Source organism: Hemitrygon akajei, chromosome 3 (genome assembly GCF_048418815.1).
Source record: "Hemitrygon akajei chromosome 3, sHemAka1.3, whole genome shotgun sequence".
In the NCBI taxonomy this organism is placed as follows: Eukaryota; Metazoa; Chordata; class Chondrichthyes; order Myliobatiformes; family Dasyatidae; genus Hemitrygon; species Hemitrygon akajei.
This window is the reverse complement of record NC_133126.1, coordinates 22,478,455-22,498,775: the sequence shown is the minus strand read 5'-3', so window position 1 is coordinate 22,498,775 and position 20,321 is coordinate 22,478,455. Positions and strand designations below refer to the sequence as shown.

Genomic DNA, 20,321 nt, shown 5'->3' with positions numbered 1-20,321 from the left:
TCCAAACTTCTCTTAAACATTGAAATTGAGCTTGCATGCTCCACTTGTGTTGGCAGCTCATTCCATACCCTGACAACCCTCTGAAGGAAGAAGGTTTCCCTCATGTTCCTCTTAAACTTTTCACCTTTCACCCTTAACTCTGATCTCTGATTGTAGTCCCACCCAACCTCAGTGAAAAAAGCCTGCTTGCATTTACCCTATTTATATCCCTCAATTTTGTATACCTCTATCAAATCTCCACTCAATCTTTGACACTCCCCTCTCAAATTCTCCTTAAATACTTCACCTTTCGTCATAAAAAGTAGGCACCAAGCTCAAGTCTCACCCAGCCTCATGGGAAAAAGTGCGTCTCTGAGCTGTGAAAACATTGCAACTTTGAGTTTAACAAACCAAATGCAGCTTCTTGTTATTCTGCTCAGGTTGTACTTATATTTGCTCAATTGATGTAAAATCCAATAATTTCACATAATCCTTGATCAAATACTGCAATCAGACCTTGATTAAATTATGCTAGCCATAACCAGGAGAAACCTTACAGATATATAGAAGAACAGACATTTTAATTTCATCACAGGATCCAGCTCTCCAAAGACTTTAAACAGAAAGAATTATCTTTCATTTAATTCTTCCATCCAGATGGTTTGTTCAGCACACAGTAATTCTTTATCCAAAACTTACTCATACTAAGGTTTCCTAAAGAGAATAAATTTCTTGGTGTTGTGAATCAGTGATTGACAGCGTACAGAATGAACACTGAAAACATGATCAAAGTGGCCTGTTTATGAGCTGACCTCATACGCTCAGCTGTGCATCACAAAGTGAGTGTTGCTTGTACTGAATTGTACTGAACATGAAGCAATTTTAGTAAACTGTTTGCCTGCTTACAAAGTTCTACAATTCTAATCAAACAATATAAAGTTCTCCAAAAGCAAAAGTAAAAATACCATTACACCGGAGGAAAATGGCTCAGTCAGAAATAACACAGCAGTGTTTTGTTCTATCACGGACGCTCAAGCTACAGTAGAGGTACCACCAACACCATCTCTGCAAAATCCCCCAAGACCATTGGTAGGAAAAGCAAACTCTCACAGATCAACACCAACTCAGCACTGAGGCCTTAATTAGACTTGGGTCACTTTGTTCGGTAGTCAGGTCATTTGCCATCAGACCTTCGGTGACTAATGATCTCTGACCTGAGATCTTAGCTCTCTTGCTCTTTCCATAGGCACTACCTGACCGGCTCAGTGCTTCCAACAGTTTCTGATTTTATTTCAGAGACAGACAGACTAAGAGACAAACTGGGACCAAAGAAAATAATACAATCTTGGAAGATCATTGGAATTCACTTAACTTTCTCAGGAAAGATTAGGTTTTGTTATTTAAGAACATAAGAGCATAAGAAATAGGAGCAGGACTTGGCCATCTGGCCCGTCAAGCCTACGCCACCATTCAATAAGATCATGGCTGATCTGGCCATGGACTCATCTCCACCTACCTGCCTTTTCCCCATAACCCTTAATTCCCCTACTATGCAAAAATCTATCCAACCTTGTCTTAAATATATTTACTGAGGTAGCCTCCACTGCTTCATTGGGCAGAGAATTTCACAGATCCACCACGTAATGGGAAAAGCAATTCCTCCTCATCTCTATCCTAAATCTACTCCCCCGAATCTTGAGGCTATGTCCTCTAGTTCTCGTCTCACCTACCAGTGGAAACAACTTTCCTGCCTCTACCTTATCTATCCCTTTCATTATTTTATACATTTCTATAAGAGCTCCATTTATTGCGGAAGAGATACCTTCATGCTAACAAGATACAACTGGTAATATCCATCGTCAGCCTATTGCCACATTGATTCAGACGACGAGGTCTTCAAGTACACTTCCTTACAGCTCCTATATATGTTTCCAAAAATGCCCACCAGTCTGCACATTTCACAAAAGCTAAGTGTTCTGTGAGACAACAAGCTCCTGCTGATTATGATGGCGTTGTTCAATATGTAGTTATGTTCAAAGAAATCTGCCAAAAATGATCAGTTTACCAGCAGGAATTTGCCATCTGGGGAGGGCTGAGGTACTGACTTGCTGGCGAATTGCATAAACATAATGAGAGAGAACCCATTTCTACATATGATGTTTCAGAACTGGAAAAATATCTCGATCTCACTCACACACACACACACACACACACACACACACACACACACACACACACACACACACACACACACACACACACACACACACACACACACACACACACACACACACACACACACACACACACACACACACACACACACACACACACACACAAGACAGTTGGAGAGAAGCCTCTCCTTTAGCTCAGAGTGATCACTAAGTGAGTTTCACAATCTCAAATATAGCTGCCATTTTCTTCAAGATTTGAGATTGCTTGATGGCATTTCCAGTACACAAAAATAAAGGAAAACAAAATAATTGTTATGCCGGATTGGATGCAGCACAAGAAAAGCACAAAAGATAAAGAATACAATAATATTTTTAAAAAACATAGTAATAATAAACACAATAAATTTAAATATGTAAAATAGCTAATATACTGTAGATAGATTGATTGTAAGTCCATCAAGTGATACTAGACACAAGAGAGTCTGTACATAAGATGTCCCTGTCAGGAAATGATAAAGAAATGGTGGTGGGTTAGTTGGTGGAGATGTGGATCAGCCTTACTGCTTGGGGACAGTAACTGTTTTTGAGAGCTTAAGAGTTAATTGACTCCTGCTTTAAGAGGGATCATGAGCAATGTTCTTTTATGAACCAAGTGACCATTTAGGTGGGATCTAAAATGGATAACAGATCAGATGATATTCTGAATTTTTTTTGCTACTGTCGAATGACCGTTGTTTTCTACCAGGATGATTACACATTGACTATTGTCAGTAAGTTTGCATCTGTCATTGAAAAACACTAGGAATAGTAATATGGATCCTAAGTAGAAGCAGACTTATCAGTTCTGTAATTGGTGAGATTCTATCCTGAAATCATCACAAAAGCAAATTATTGCTAGTTACATCTTGAATGCACTGTGCTGAAAGAAAAGTGTGACATAATCCAACTGCAAGTCAAGTTTCTGCATTTAAATTATACTATCCAATCTTCTGAGAACAATTCAATTTCATCTAATCTCTCTATATAACTAGTCCATCCTCATTCCTAGAACTTTTGTTTAGTGAACCTGAAGGATTTTTTCTGTTTGGGCTGCTTTGGCAGTATTGGAAATTAGTTTGGGTGTACCTTCTGAGCCAAGATTCAGGGAGATTGCTAAATCAGCCATAGTAGCATAAGACCCTCCAACAAAACATCATTGAAGGAAATACATGTGTTTTCAAGGTCAGCTGGGAGAATCCATTATAAGACATAGGAGCAGTATTAGGTAATTCAGCCCTTCGAGTCTGCTACACAATATAATTTATAGAATAAACTATGCAAAGTTATCAATACAGCATCAAATAAATTTACTGTTTAACTACTATATAATTAGCAAAAGAATGCTTCTTATTTTTCAGTGCCATTTTGTAGACTATTTTCTTGCCATTTTTGATATATATTTGTGGCTCTCCATTTGCTCACCAACATTGACAGTAACCAGGAGTCCTGGCTGGCTTGAAACTCATTGATACAACCAACCTTAGACTCATTTTTCCCTTCACACCATTTGAGAAATTTGACTTAAGCAAATCGAGCTCAGAGTAAAATTTTATGCAAGAGAGGAAAGAAACAGATGAAGCTTGTGAACTTTGGCCTTGGGGCCCCGCTCAATAACTGGCTTCTAGACTTTCTGATTGGCAGGCCTCAGTTGGTTAGAATCGGTGATAATATTCCATTCACTCTGGTCCTGAACACAGATGTCCCTGAGGTTGTGTACTCAATCCCCTTCTCTACTCACTGTATATCAGTGTATGTATGTCCAAATACAGTGCCAACCCAACCTTCAAGGTTGTTGTTGACACCGCTCTAGGCCTGGATCAACTACAATGTTGAGATGAGTTACAAGAAAGAGATGGCAAAACTTGTGCCATGGTGTCAGAACAACAATATAATCCTTAACATCATCATGACAAACAGCTGACTATTGACCTAGAAGTTAGATAGAACTCTAGCTCCTAGACACCCAAGTCACCAACAACCTCTCCTTGTTCGTCCACACTGATGTGGTGATAAACAAAGCACATCAGCTAATTTATTTCAGTAGGCATCTGATAAAATTTAACTTGCTTACAAAGATTTCTTGGACTTCTACAAATTTTGTATAGGAAGTATTTTGTCTGTTTGCCTCTCAGCCTGGACAGCAGCTACTCGGCTCCGAATTATTGGAACCTGGAGCGATGGTAAACCTCCCCGGTCCTTCCATTCAGACCACCTTCATGACGTGTTGCATCCAGAACACAAAAGATGCCTGCCGCCCTGGCTATTCCTCTCTTCTACCTTCTAGGAGAAGATACAGCCGGTTGAAAGTCCAGTCATCTAATCACAGGGATAGCTCCTTCCCCACTCATACCAGATTTCTGAACCAGTCACCTCTTTCACATCCCCATCCTGCCAATGCTGTCATGTTTTTAAAAACTTAATTCTCCCCCTTTCTTTTATTATCGCTTCAGTGTTTCTCATTACACAACTTCAGTATGCATTTCGATTCTTTGCACCACTCTGTTACTCTGTACTCATCCTTGTACACTAGTTACTCTGTGAGATTCACACAAGCAAATAACTTCATTTCACTCTGGCATGCATGCCCAAAAGAGGGGTGTATGGAGTGTCCAGGGAGGGGTAGCACCGCTGGTGAAATGGCTTCTCATATCTGTCCTGAGACAGCTCAATCACCTTTATTCTCCAGCTCTCACCAAGTAGCTGTTTGCATGCGACAGCAACCACACCCTGGTACACCTCTTCGACAGGCAAGCTAAACCAGGTGAGGGTTGCCAGTGGGCCTCATACACTGGTGGGATAGGGACATGCCTGCCCTAGCATGCAAGGTCAGCTGAAGTAGACTGGGCAGATGAGAGCCAAAGGCCAGGAAGGCAGTTCTGCAAAGCTTTGTGAAGACATGACAAAGAGCAAGGTCCTAGTCATCCACTGCAACTGAGGAAGACCCCAGTTGTGACAACTACTCGTACCACTGGACCCACATTTCCGAGTTCGAGAGAGTAAAGCCACCGCAGTGTAATAGGTTTTCCACTTTAAAAACCCTCCCACATAGATTTCTTACTGTCATTGTCAGATACAACGGACAACCAATCAACACGACAAAAACACTAAAATCGAATCTGAATCTGAGAGACAAGTACTTAGATGCTATGCCAGTGAGAACTCAGGATTTTCTTGGTTAAATGTTAAAATTCCCTTCCGCACCCCTGTCCTCTCACAGTTTTATTACGCAGAGCACCTCAGAGCAGAAGGCAGGTAAGGAAGCTGAAGAAGTCTAGCCACAGCCATCCATTTAGGAGAAAGACAGATGTTTCCTTTAGCTCTTTCTGAAAAGTGGAGGGAGCAACCCAGCTCCCAGGATTACTCCATTTAATCTGAGCCCCATTAGAAACAAGGCCCCTACAGAACTGTTTAGGCTTGATAATGAAAATGTATTTAAAATGAAAAAAGAAGTTCTGAAGAATATATCTGTTTTCTTAATGCGTACATTGTACAGATATTTTAAATGAAGAGTCTTGTCACAGATATCCAGCTGGTGAGGGATGCACACGAAAGACTATTAGATCATCCTAGGAACATCCCATTCCATTCCTAGCGTCAATTCTCATTTTATCTTGGAGGGACTATGAAACACGTCAAACATAGCAGGCTAAGACATATTTTCACAAAGATTTAACGAAAAAGTAAAAAATATGGTATTCTGCATTCTCATTACACCATTTACTTCAATTTAAATATGCATTCAGAGTCCTGAAGGGCATATGGGATCTCTGAGTCTGTTGGTACCTCAGTTTTCTAAAGTTCTACTGCCAAATGGTCCTTCATTTCAACTTCAAAAGGACAAGAGAGTGCAAGAGTGTCCAAAGCCAACATATAGGTGGGTTCAACATTATTTTCCTCTTAACTAGACATTTTAAAAATTCATCAGATATTATACTGTAGATCTTCATATTATAAATCAGAGTCAAAGCCAACATAATGGTGGCCATCAACACTATTTCCATTTCACAGCATTTTTAAAAAAACATCACGTCATATTATAGGTAAATCCTTATACAAACGTTTGTATTATTAGTGAGGTGGCATGAACCCTTGCTTCAATCAGGCGTACAACCTTTCAAGCTTATTCCTTCCACTGTCAGATATACATAAACCTCAGAAAGATTTTAATGCAGAAAAAAATAGTAAAAGAGCACTCTGCTTATCTAATTCCTCTGATAAGCTGCAGCTTTGCTGATTTTACCTTGAGCAGAGATAACAGTGAATATTGCTTGGGGTATATGAATACGTGCGGACGTTGGATGTGACCAAGAGCACTAGAGGTCTGGTAATTGAAGTTTGATTCAACCCACCTCCCACATGGGTTCCCAATTCTTACGTATACTAAGATGTCAAAGTGACCTTAGATCAGGGGTTCCCAACCTGGAGTCCACAGATCCTCTGCTTAATGGTGATGGTCCATGGCAGAAAAAAGATTGGGAACCCCCTGGCTTAGATGCTTTTTGAGAAGAATAGTTGCAATTCCCGCAGCCGGTTATGGACACTGAAGGATTGTTCATAATCAGACAACTCTCACCCCACTCTTTTGCTGGTGATCTAGGAAAGCTCCACAGAAAAGATATGGCTGAAAATATTACTCCATCCTTTTGGTCCTCTCTTGAATCTACTACAAATACTCACAAGGAGAACAAGGCTGAGCCACTTCTTATTCCAGAAAATAAAGACCATTTATATTGATTCCATTTATCAATCAAACAGGGTAACCTCAACAGTTCTGACCCCCCCCCCCCCATTCACTAATATTTCTCACTTGAATGAACTTTAGGAACACAAAACAGATTAGAATTTTACTCTGCCTTTTGTTGACTTCTTCCCCTCAAACCTTTCCAGCTCACTTTTTAATTGCCACCAATGTGCCTTTCTCAATGGCCAATGAACAATACGGTGACAAATCTTGCTACCAATTGTCCTTCACTCACTCTCATCGTTACCAGTGACAAAGCGCAGTCACTGCCTCTTTTCCCTCGATGGCATTCTTTCAGACATTCTCTGTCAATGGGCATTTAGCATTTCCCCAAAAGCCCAACTTATAACCATTGCAGAGAACGTACTGTTTGCAAAGTGTCATTTAAATATTCTTACTTGAACTAATAGGTCACTATTTTTCATATAGATCAATAAATGTCCAACAGTGTAGGATTTCATGATACTGAACACGCCAACTGAGCTTTCTTCACACTGAACACCTTAGTGCGATTGTGACACATACTGTATACAAGAGGCAAGGAATTTCTCACATGGTTTGGGTATTATAAAGCTAATAAACTGAATTTGAACTAGATACGTATTTCTGGATGAAATATATCTGTTATGTTAAGAGGTCCCTTGGTAAAGCAGTGTATAGATGATTTTCAAAGACATACTTTAAAGAAAAGTCAAAGGTAATCGTAATCCCATAAAGACGTATATACCAGCAGTCTGTATCCACAGAAAATGCCAATCCATTCTCCTGCACAATCAACACAACAAGGCTGGTGTGACAAACCTCCGGTGAAAAGATTTTTCCACAATTAAACTAAAGAATATCATCCTTCTGCCCATTGCTTGCATCCTGCAAACACTGTGATCAGAGTATCTGGTTTGAAAGAGAGAAGACATATCCGGGCTGATGAAACCCTCAAGCTAGCTCCTGTGTAAGCACCAATTAGGACAACTTTTTATTAAACTCAGTTTCAGAGTCATATTCAACGTTTCAATCACCTGAAACCAGCAAGTCTGACGTCAATACGTCTTAAACTTCTTCAAATGAAAGTGCCTCAATAGCACTTACCTGTAGTGGACCTGACGTTTCCACCTCTCTTCAAAGGCAAGGACAAGTAAAATACATCTTCCAACACAGTTCATTAAAAGCAATAGATCACAATAATAAGGATCAATAAGGCACTGAATATCCATCTGTTTTAACAACCATTGCAATCCATCATAGACAAAATTTGAATCCAGATATTTTAATTCAATATTACAGGACGTGCATAACAACTTAAAACATAAGAACAGCCACAGGCTATTTGACCCCACCACCCTCCCCCTCTCACCTGCTCATCCATTTAATTAGATCAAGGCTGATCCTTTCTGAGGACAGGCAGAGACTAATTTTTCCCCTGGGCGTTAATGGCTAATACCAGGAGGATGACCTTATGGTAATTGGAGGAAGTATGTCAGAGGCAGGTTTTGTTTTAAACACAGAGAGTGGTGGGTACATGGAATGCCCAACCAGGGGTGGTGGTAGAGGCAGACACATTAGGGGCACTTCTCTGGATAAGCAAATAGATGATAGGAAAATGGATGGCTGTTTGCAGAGCAGGTTAAACGTTCAGCACAACACCATGGGCTGAATGGCCTATACTGTGCTGTATTGTTTATGTTCTAAACTCATAGTACTATACACAAACTGTTTATTTTTCTTTTGAATACACTCACTGAATGACCATCCAAGGCATTATAGATGAAAATTCCAAAGATTCATTATTCCTGGATGAAGATTTTTTTCCAAGGATCTGATTTGTACCAGTTGGTGGGCTAAATGGTCATTGTAAATAGTCTTGTGATTAGGCAATAGTTAACCAGGGTTGCTGGACAGCATAGCTCAAAGGGCCAGAAGGACATTTTTTGCTGTATCCCAATAAAGCAAAAAATACTATTTTCTTCAATTGCTTTATCTTTTACCATCAATTGCATTATAATATATTTAGGTTTTCTTTCTCCCCCATGAGAAATATATTTGAGACTGTATAGTGTTGGGACTGGTTTGATGAATGTGGAGGAACTTCATTGTTTTCAATGACCTAGAATGTGGCCTGAATACATATAAAACTGGACAAGTTTTTCCAAAGTACTTATGGGAGACAGTCATGTCGAGCAAGAGGAAATATTTCAGTTGGCTGGGTTAGGATTAAAGGTCAAAGTTCGTCAAAAGGGGATGGCAGAAATGACAAACTCTCTTCAATTAATGGAAACTGACAATCGGTCAATTGTTAATTTTAACCTGGACATTGCTAATTTTTTGATAATGGGATCAGGGAAGAAGATAAATAAAATAAAGTTAGTTCATGGATGAGCTTGATCCCATTAAATGGCAGAAGAGGCTTGAGGTACTAAATAGCTCATTCCCTTGATCCTTTGAAAATAGATGGTGATTAGTAAGCAGTGTGAATATTCATAAGGTGTCACAGAACACCATAGTATAGGAACAGGCCATTCAGTCCATCTAGTCTATGGCAAGGAGGAGGACACATGGGATTTGGACCTAGATAAACGCGAGAATTAATTTGTTTCACTGAAGTGACTGTTTGCACAGGGTAACCTATATCCCTTTAAGTGTATCTAAGCCTGTCAGAGAAGTTTGAGCTTAGATTTCTGACATCCTTTGAACTTCTAAATGAAGAAAGCTTCCTTTTTTTCCTCTCTTTAATATGACAATTAACCCAACAGGATGAACAGAGCAGGGTTTATCCTGTGAGCTTCAATTCTTTACTAAGTTTCTTTGCAATGGTTGAAAGACAGATGGATATATCTATCTATGACGAGCATAGACACCAGTCAAGCTAGGCCTTTCTCAGTTTCCTCACGGACGTCTAATACATTAGTGTAATGCCCTTCATTACACAATCTCAAAATATATACTGCAAGTTGCAACAGTCATTGCTTCTGAAAGAATACCACTTAAGATGCACGTTTAAAAATTGTTTTGTACAGATCACTTACTACTTTGCTTTCCAGCATGCACAAAAAACGCCAATTGTTACAAAAACCAGACAAATGCATCATTATCTTTCTTTGACCACAAGTACAACCATGATTTGTATATTCCAGTGATACACCTAGTTCTAACACTCGAAAGAGAGTCCCTTGGCATTGGGAAAGAAATCACCGCAGTCACACTGATCTCAGCCAGCAACGGGGATAGTTAATGAAACCAACTACTCACGGTCGTTGCATTGACTGCCGCTGTATGAAGTCATGGAGCAGTCACATGTGTATCCCTCCCACTGTTGGATGCAGATTCCATAGTTGGTACAGGAGTCTTCTTGGCAAGTAGTGCTAGGACCTTAGGGAGTAGGGGTGCAAGCAAAAGACAAATTGTTAATTACAGATGAAGCCAGCAACATTCCCCTTTCCATGCAAGCAGGTTGCACTCATGAGTGCACTATATATTTCAATGCAACACACACAGCCAAGTAGACACAACCAAGGACACACACATCTACAAACCTAACTAAGTTAGGTTGTGAACAACATTCCCTCCAAGATCTTCATATTAAGGCCTCTGTTTTACCAAATATCTTCATTGTTGGGGTATATAATAGAGAGAGAACAGGTAACTTAGCAAGTTAGTATCATGAACTGGCGACGGATTTTCAGGAAATACAGGCAGAAGGGAAGAGAATGTTGTCCTTGACCATTATGGCCATCACATTCAAAGATTTGACCACTGTGTGTACTGCAGGCATTCAACTCTGTTATAGTCAAGGAACCAAGTGCTCAGAGGTGACTACCGTACACCTGTCTTTCAATAAATATAAAAAAGATAAGCATTAGCTTTATTTGTCACATGTACATTCAAACATCAAAATATGCAGTGAAATGTCTTGCTTAAGTCAATGACCAACAGTCCAAGGATGTACTGGGCGCAGCCTGCAAGTAACCCCAGGCTTCTGACCCAACATAGCACGTCTACAACTTACTAACTATAACTCGTGTGTCTTTGGAATGTGGGTGGAAACCAGAGAACACGGAGGAAACTCGCATGGTCGTGGGAGAATATACATACTTCTTACAGACAGCAGTGGAAATTGATCCTCGATTAGTGATCCCTGGCAATGTAAAACTCTGTTCTAACTGATAAGGTACCGGTACTGATAATCACCAATGCATGAGAGTCAGTAATGAAAGCTAACTTTTAACCCCGTAGGGTAAAAATGATTTCAGAGCAGAACCAAACTGCTTTAACATAGCAATTTTGCATTTTATAAGACCATAAGTACAGGAGGAGAATCAGGCCACTTGGCCCATCATGTCTGCTTCACCATTCCATTCTCCTGCCTTCTTCCAATAACCTTTGATGCCTGACTAATCAAGAACTATCGACTTCTGCTTTAAATATACCCAATGACTTGGGCTCCACAGCCATCTGTGGCAATGAATTCCACAGATTCACCACCTTCTCACAAGAGAAATTTTTCCTCATCTCTAATCTAAAGGGTCTGAAGCAAATCTGAGGCTGTGTATCTGATCCTAGACTCCCCACTATAAGAAACATCCTCTCCACATCCACTCTACCTAGGCCTTTCAATATTGAGTAGGTTTCAATGAGATCCCCACCCCCATTCTTCTAAACACCAGTGAGTACAGGCCCAGAGCCATCAAATGCTCCTCATACAATAATTTTCCATTCCTGTGATCATCTTTGTGAACCTCCTCTTGACCCTCTCCAATTACAACACATCTTTTCTTAGAAAAAGGGCTGTGAGAGTAACTGTGCACAATACTCCAAGTGTGATCTGACTGACATCTAATAAGGAGTAGAGTACATGTTGCTGTCAGCCATCATCCTCCAGAGAAGCCAATATCAATTTGGAAAGATAAAGAGATGAATAGGAGATGTTGACATTATGATGCCTATTTGCCTCAGTGACCAAAGACTGCTTCTTCCTAAGGAAAGTCACTATGCTCTGAAACAGAAGTACCAGCATTGCTTTCCATTTTGTCAGGGATAATACACTCAGTAGCCACTTTCTTAGGTACACTTGTACATCTGCTCTTTAATGTAAACATCTGATCATCCAATCATATGGCAGTAACTTAATGCATAAAGGCATGCAGACGTTCAGTTCAGACATCAGAATGGGAAAGAAACGTAATCCTAGCGACTTTGACCGTGGAACGATTGTTGATGCCACGTTGGGTGGTTTGAGTGTCTCAGAAACTGCTGATCTCCTGGGGTTTCCACGTACAACCATCTCTCCAGCTAACAGAGGATGGTGCAAAAAAACAAAGAACATCCAGTGAGCAGCAGCTGTGTGGGCAAAAATGCCTTGTTATTGCGAGCGGTCAGAGGAAACTGGCCAGACTGGTTCAAGCTGACAGGAAGGCAACTCTAACTGAAATAACCACGCATTACAACAATTATGCTCAGAGGAGCATCTCTGAATGCACAACACGTCGGACCCTTAAGTGGATGAGCCACAGCAGCAGAAGACAATGAGCGTACAGCTAATAAAGCTGAGTGTATATCAATATGTTAAGAAAAACACTACTGTTATAATCAAAACATTTTGGAACATAACTGTGACACCGTTCTAAAATGTCACCTGAAAATGGGGTCAGCCTTCTTAATTGGTCAGGTATTCAATTTTGAACAGTCTGGTGTCAAATTTACACAGGATGTTGCCTGGCAACTATCGCATCAGCCAACAGTAGTTACATCTGGTACCTTTGAGGGAATGCAAGCTGTTAAAAACGGAGGATACAAAATATAGAGTTTATTTGCTGTGTGGAACAGTGATTTAAATAACATCAAAGAACCTATGTTGAAGCAGCTCACATGTGAAACCAAATTGCCATCAGAAGGCTGGATGAAAAAGATTCGAGAGAGCACAGCACTGCAATTTTCTATAAACTCATAAAGCCATAACCAAACCAAAAGGAGATGAAAACTGTTTCTTATATAATGCATGATGCACACAGCTATTGCTTACTCTCTACAGCAGACATCATTTCAGTCAAGATGCCCTGGATTTAAAAACTTCTGTATAAGTCCAATCATACAAAGGATGTCTTATTCATCATGTTCTTTATACTCATTCTCCAAAAAGTTAATGACCTTTATTAAATGAACAATAAAAATATCGTCAAAGATGTCCCCTAATCATCCCAAAATCTCTTTGACCTCCTACCGTCAGGCAGAAGGTGCCGCTGTATAAGAACAGGGTCCGTTAGGCTGGATAACAGCTTCTTCCCCCAAACTGTGAGACTTCTGAACACCCTGCTACCACCCAGTACATATTATTTATGTCAGCCCAGTAGCATTACACTGTTGTATATTTAAGTATTTGCTGTATATGCACTTTATGTCAATTTGTTAATGTCCAGATTATTTTTAAACTGCTATTAGTTTTATATTAATACTATTTTATGTGCTGCATATTGTGTCATGGGAATTAAGGAGATTGAGAGGGGATCTGATTGCAACATATAAGATTATTAAGGGATTGGACAAGATAGAGGCAGGAAATATGTTCCAGATGCTGGGAGAGTCCAGTACCAGAGGGCATAATTTGAGAATAAGGGGTAGGTCATTTAGGACAGAGTTAAGGAAAAACTTCTTCTCCCAAGAGAGTTGTGGGGGTCTGGAATGCACTGCCTCGGAAGGCAGTGGAGGCCAATTCTCTGGATGCTTTCAAGAAGGAGCTAGATAGGTATCTTATGGATAGGGGAATCAAGGGATATGGGGACAAGGCAGGAACCGGGTATTGATAGTAGATGATCAGCCATGATCTCAAAATGGCGGTGCAGGCTCGAAGGGCCGAATGGTCTACTTCTGCACCTATTGTCTATTGTCTATTGTTTTGCACCTTGGTCCCTGAGGAACGTTGTTTTGTTTAGCTGTATATGTGTGTACAATTCAATGACAACAAATTGGATCTTGAGTAATGGTGGCTCATTTAGACTCCCCACCTCCCCAGCATGATCTATCACTCAATAAGATCAAGCCTCATTTACAACAGTTCTACTATCATTGTCAGTCAGCACTTACTAGACAATGACATTCAGAATCTATCCTTGGTTGTCTACCTGTGGTAGGTTGTATTTTACTTCAGATAATTCTTTGATTTTACTTGAAGAGAATTTCAAGAGCAATGGACACTGCACAGGTATAACTAAGACATGACCAGCACGTGCAACTACAGAGAAAATTTCCTCCCAACTTGAGCTTATCAAATGTTTGATAAAAATTAAGTTTTTTATCAAACATTTTAAGAGGCTGAAAAACCCATTAACCACCATCACTATTTTATCATTTCCTGTCAGAGTCACTTAATGTGCAGACACTTCTATATCTAGAGTCACTTAATGTATATACAATTGATGTATGTAAGCTAATCTTATGTATTTATATTTATTGTGCTGTTATTGTGTTCTGTATATTTGTTGTTTTTTTTTTATATTGCATTGGGTCTGAAATAACAATCATTTTGTTCTCCTTTACACTTGTGTACTGAAGGATGATAATACACAATCTTAAATCTTGAACCCCAAGTCAACTTGACAACATCACTTACAGTGTAATACACTTAGCTACGGCTATTAGGCTTATTGACAGGCTTTCAAGTCAAAACACTCTGACAAAGTTGAATATCTCTTTCATTCAACTTCATCTGTTGAAAAGACACTTCTAATACAGAAACAATCTATTTTACACAGGAAGCTGGTGCCAGATGCAGATCGCAGATTAGCTATGGTGGAGTCAAGCTGAAGTAGCATTACAGAATAATGGATAGCTGACCATTTGAACATCAGTTTCACCCATATCTTCTCCATTAATAAAAGCACTGACTTCTTTTGCAAAACTTGTTCCACTTGCTTTTGATGGTTCTGGACCTGTACTCACTGGAGGTTAGAAGGATGGGGGGGAGGGGGATCTTATTGAAACTGATCAAATATTGTAAGGCCTAAATAGAGATGATGTGGAGAGGATGTTTCCTATAATGGGGGAATCTAGGTCCAGAGGGAACAGCCTCAGAACAAAGGGAGGTTCATTTTGGAACAGAGATGGTGGAATTTCTTTAGCCAGAGGGTAGATAATCTGCGGAATTCATTGCCACAGACAGGTGGAGGGCAAGTCCTTCGGTATATTTAAAGCAGAGGTTGATAGGTTCCTGATTAGTCAGGGTGTCAAGGTGATGGGGGGAAAGCAGGAGAATGGGGCTGAGAGGGATAATAAATCAGCCATGATAGAATGGTGGAGCAGATCTGATGGGCTGAATGGCCTAACTCTGCTTCTTTGTCTTATAGTCTTAATCAACATTGAATGAGGGAGTCATTGTTAAAACTGGAAACTCGTTGCCCATCATGGGCTGCACTTCAGACAGGGGTTAAACCCCTCCTCATTTGTTGTATTCCATGTGGCTGCAGTTTAACACAATTAACTACAGGCTCAGCCCAGCTCATTAAAGATGAAACCAACAACATTGCTGTGATACTGGAATCTCAAACACACCCAGGACATGCAAAGATGGCAAATATCTTTCCCAACAGAGTGACAGAGTCAGAGCTCCACAGCATTGAACCAGGCCCTTTGGCCCATCTAGACAATACTGACCTGTTGTTCTACTCAGTGCCATTGACCTGCACTTTACCTAAGCCCACCACACCCCTACCATCCATGTGCAGCACTGTGCAAAATTCTTAGACACATGTAAAAAAAAATCTGCAATTTGAAGAAGCTTTCAAAACTAATGACATCAAAAGTGTCTATAAATTTAAAAAAACTTTTCTATAAAGAGCAGAAAATAGTGAAAAGTAGTCAATATTTGGTGTGACCACCCCTTGCCTTTAAAACTGCATCAATTCTCTTAGGTACAATGTTGTGCAGTTTTATAAGAAAATTGGCTCATAGGACGTTCCCAACATATGGTTATATATCTTAGCACATTTGCCACAGTTCTTCTGCAGACGAGCTGTCTCGCTTGCCTCTGTCTTGCCAGGTAATTCCAGACAGCCTCGGTGGTACTGAGATCAGGGCTCTGTGGAGGCCATACCATTTGAAACCATATAAAATATCTAGGGTGCCTGAGACTGTTGCATGGTGCTGTGTGGATCAAAAATTTCTTTTAAGCATTGAAATCCACCATTTACATTATTCCTTAAACGACGCTCTTCTCTGTTCCTTCTTAGATAATCATTTATGTTCCCACTCTTTAGATCAATGTTGTGACTACTACACTAGCCCACCTAATTGCCACAACTTCCATCCTCCTATTTCATCTGGTCAATGATAAAAAGAGTAATAATATTGATATTATCACCAATGCTTCAATAACTTAAAATGCCAGGATTTCTTTTTTTAACCTTTGCAATAAAATTATAAAATATTTTTCACAATAAAAGACTTTATGAATTCCTTACGCCTGATATGTAAAGGATAAATTCACTTGGACAACACATCATATACCTTATAAGATTCATTAAGTTCCTCCAGCACATTCCTCAATCATAAAAATGCCATAGAGATTACAACATTGTTTGGATTGAATTATCTATCATGTTTACAGTCTATTCCATTTTACATTTGATTATCTTCATATAATTTCAGAGATGAGTACATATTCAATGATCATTAAAGCAATATATTTGGTGGCTATTGATAGGTTGTTTGGCCTGCTGAAAAATCACAGCCTTGGAGAACCTTGATTTCAAAGTCAAAATCAAGGAAATATGATTATCAAAGTACATGCACTATATGTATGTACTTTGCTGTTGTCTGGATTGGGGAGCATGCCTTATGAGAATAGGTTGAGTGAACTCAGCCTTTTCTCCTTGGAGCAATGGAGGATGAGAGGTGACCTGATAGAGGTGTATAAGATGATGAGAGGCATTGATCATGTGGATAGTCAGAGGCTTTTTCCCAGGGCTGAAATGGTTGCCACATTTGGGGAGTAGGTACAGAGGAGATGTCAGGGGTAAGTTTTTTTATGCAGAGAGTGGTGAGTACGTGGAATGAGCTGCTGGCAATGGTGGTGGAGGCGGATACAATAGGGTCTTTTAAGAGACTTTTGGACGGGTACATGGAGCTTAGAAAAATAGAGGGCTATAGGTAAGCCTAGTAATTTCTAAAGTAGGGACATGTTCGGCACAACTTAGTGGGCCGAAGGGCCTGTATTGTGCTGTAGGTTTTCTATGTTTCTATGTTTTTCTATGTTTCTATGTCACCATATACTATCCTGAGATTCACTTTAGACCATAAGATCATAAGATATAGGAGCAGAATTAGGCCTTTTGGCCCATCGCGTCTGCTCCGCCATTCAATCATGGCTGATCCTTTCTCTTCTGTCTCCTCAACCCCATTTCCCGGCCTTCTCCCCGTAACCTTTGATGCCATGTTTTCTTGTAGACACTCACACAAAAAAATAAATACATTAGAATTTATCAAGAACATAGAAGATTGCAGCAGAGTACAGGTCCTTTAGCCCACAATGTTGTGCAAACCTTTTAACCTACTCTATGATCAATCTAACCCTTCCCTCCTACAGTACATAATCCTTCATTTTTATATACATGAACTTATCTAAATGTCCCTAATGTATCCACCTCTATCATACCCCTGGAAGGGCATTTCACATACCCATCGCCATCTGTGTAAAGAATTTACCTCTGACTTCCCTACTATAATTTCCTCCAATCACCTTAAAATTATGCCCCCTCATCTTAGACGTATCCGCTCAGGGCAGTTCATCCACCTTTGTTCCCCACCGGACGTTCAGCTCTCACCTGTGGCTCCAAGTAGTTGTAGCACGCGCAGTGGCCACACCCGGTAAACCGTCTCGGCAGACGGGCCAAACCAGGTGAGGGTAGCCGATGGGTCTTCAACCCTCGGTGCGGTAGGGGATTTGCCTATCCCAGCATGTGAAGTCTGGCCCTGGCAAATTGAGCGGAGGAGACCAATTAATGGTCCAACGGTTGAGAAGGCAGGCCAGCAGGCGTTGGTGGAGCGCTAAGAGCGCGACAAGACACGTAGATGTCCTGGTCATCCACTGCAAGAACTGGTGATCTCCTTAAACTCACCCAGCAGAAGGCAAAGGCAAACTGCTGCTGTAACCTATCAAGTACATGATTTCCCAATATGTCAGAGCAGCGTGGAGGGAAATCGTCCGCCAACTGGAAATTCCAGATGCGACCTAACGACGACGAATAACCAATGGACTCACTTTCAAGGAATCTACAATTCATGTTCTCAGTTTTATTTACTTATTTATTCTTTTATTTGCACAGTTTGCCTTCTTTTGTACATTGGCTATTTGTTAGTCTTTGCTTATGTGCAGGTTTTCATTGACTCTTGTATTTATCTGTTCTAATCTGAATACCTGCAAAAAAATGGATCTCAAGGTAATATATGGTTGCACAGGGAGGTACTGAGGCCTAAACCTTGGAGGTTAGAGAGTAGTTCCAAAGGAAAGATGGTGTTGATCATTCAACAGGCCCTCCCAAATATGCAAACTATTGCCTTTCAATCAAGACTGAAAATGAAAGTTTCCTTGCAGGAATGTTGGCTCAAAGTCTGTTTGTTAACTTCATCATTGGGAAGGTTAGGATAATCAACACTGCATAACTCAGAAATTAATCCATTTGTGACAACAGTGTCATCCAGATATTTCAATCGCCATTTAGAGGAGGAGGTTGGCCTTTTCAGGGAGGCCGTCTTTTTGAGGAAGAGGTTAGTCTTTCCAGGGAGGCGATTGGTATAGAATTTACTCAATCTGCCTCGTCTGAGAGCTCAGACCCACAACAATGTGGTTGACTCTTAGCTACACCTTAGATGGCTCCAGTTCAAGGGTAACAGGGAATTAGCAATACATGCTGGTCTTGTCAGCAGAGCCCATAATTGAATGAAAGTAAAATTAGTCCTTGAACTTTTTAGCTCAGGCAATTAACACTCATCACCTGACAAACAACTGAGAAAACTCTTTAAATTAAAATAAACTAAGTTATGCAAATCATGCTATTAAACCATCATTGGATCCAGACAATGTCTGTCAATATGTAGGCAGTTATAATGAAGAGATGTTACCATGGCATCAATATCATTTTAAGAGCTAGTAGTTACTAATTTACTGTTATTTCTTCTTCCACAATCAATAGGACCTCAGATAGGGATACCAGAGGATCGATTCTAAAAAAAAATAATGAGATGTAATTATCAAGTTTCCTATTATTATTCTCCTGCTATGGAATTGGTTGACATCCAGTTTGACATCGTTTCAATCACTGCATAATTTATCCTAAATGCTGTTGATATCACAGCAGTGCTGGCTGGGTAGAAGCTCCTTGGCTAACCTCAATTAACCTGCATCTCACATAATGATGGAAGGCAGGGTCACTGAGTCACAATACTAGTTCTTGCAGAAAACACCTCATTAGTCACCATGTTGGAGAGCTGCTACATCGGTTCATTATAGTTTGTAAGATGAGCTCAGACAGTATTGCAACTAAAACATACACTTCAACAACAATGTTGATAACACACACAAAATGCTGGAGGAAATCAGCAGATCAGGCAGCTTCTGTAAGGAGGAATGATCAGTTAACGTGTCAGGCTGAGATCCTTCATCAGGACTGGAAAGGAAGGGGGAAGAATCCAGAATAAAAGTTGGGGGTGGAGGGCAAGGAGTACAAGCTGGCAGGTGACAGGTGAGACCATGTGAGGGGAAGGTGGGAGAGTGGGGCAGGAGAGATGAAGTGAGAAGCTGGGAGGTGATAGGTGGAAATGGTAAAGGTCTGAAGAAGGAGGAATCTGATAGGAGAGGAGAGTGGACCATGGGAGAAAGGGAAGGAGGAGGAGCACCAGAGGGATGAGATGGGCAAGTAAGGAGCAGAGACAAGATGCGAAGAGAGCCAGAATGGAGTTGGAAAAAAAAGTGGGGGGGGGGGGGAGAAATTACTGGAAGTTGGAGAAGTCAATGTTCATGCCGTTATAACATGAAGAGTTGCTCTTCCAACCTGAGGGTGGCCTTTGTTTCATCATTAATTTAAAGGAGGTAGAGGGGGAGACAACATCTATATCTAACTACCTTGAAGTGAGTAGCTTGCTTGACCTTTGTACGTGGCAATTAAAAGTCAACCAGATTGCTGAGACTCTGGAGTTACAGGACCAGGAGGCTTCCTTCTTTAAAATGGATTTTGACACAACAATCTGACAATTTCATAATCACTCATACTTTCTCTTAGTATAATCCTATCAAATTAATTGAATCTAATTCCTCCATCTACCAAATGTGATTTGAATTCCTGATCATTAATGATGACCTTGAGATTACATAAAGAATCAAAACATTCTGTTTCATTTACAGTCAAACA

General features: G+C 40.3%; 1 protein-coding gene across 42 annotated transcripts in view; it reads right to left on the bottom strand.

The window, feature by feature from the left end:
• The window catches only part of nrxn3a (neurexin 3a), a 2,216,268-nt gene that overhangs the window by 1,183,166 nt on the left and 1,012,781 nt on the right, over positions 1-20,321 (bottom strand). For all 42 annotated transcript variants that reach the window (XR_012098174.1, XR_012098175.1, XR_012098176.1 and 39 more), the window contains one exon: positions 10,177-10,296. Coding sequence is in view for 36 of the 42 variants with exons in the window: in XM_073039307.1 (XP_072895408.1) it covers positions 10,177-10,296 (120 nt within the window). In the remaining 6 variants the exon portion in view is untranslated. The remainder of the gene's footprint in view (positions 1-10,176; positions 10,297-20,321) is intronic.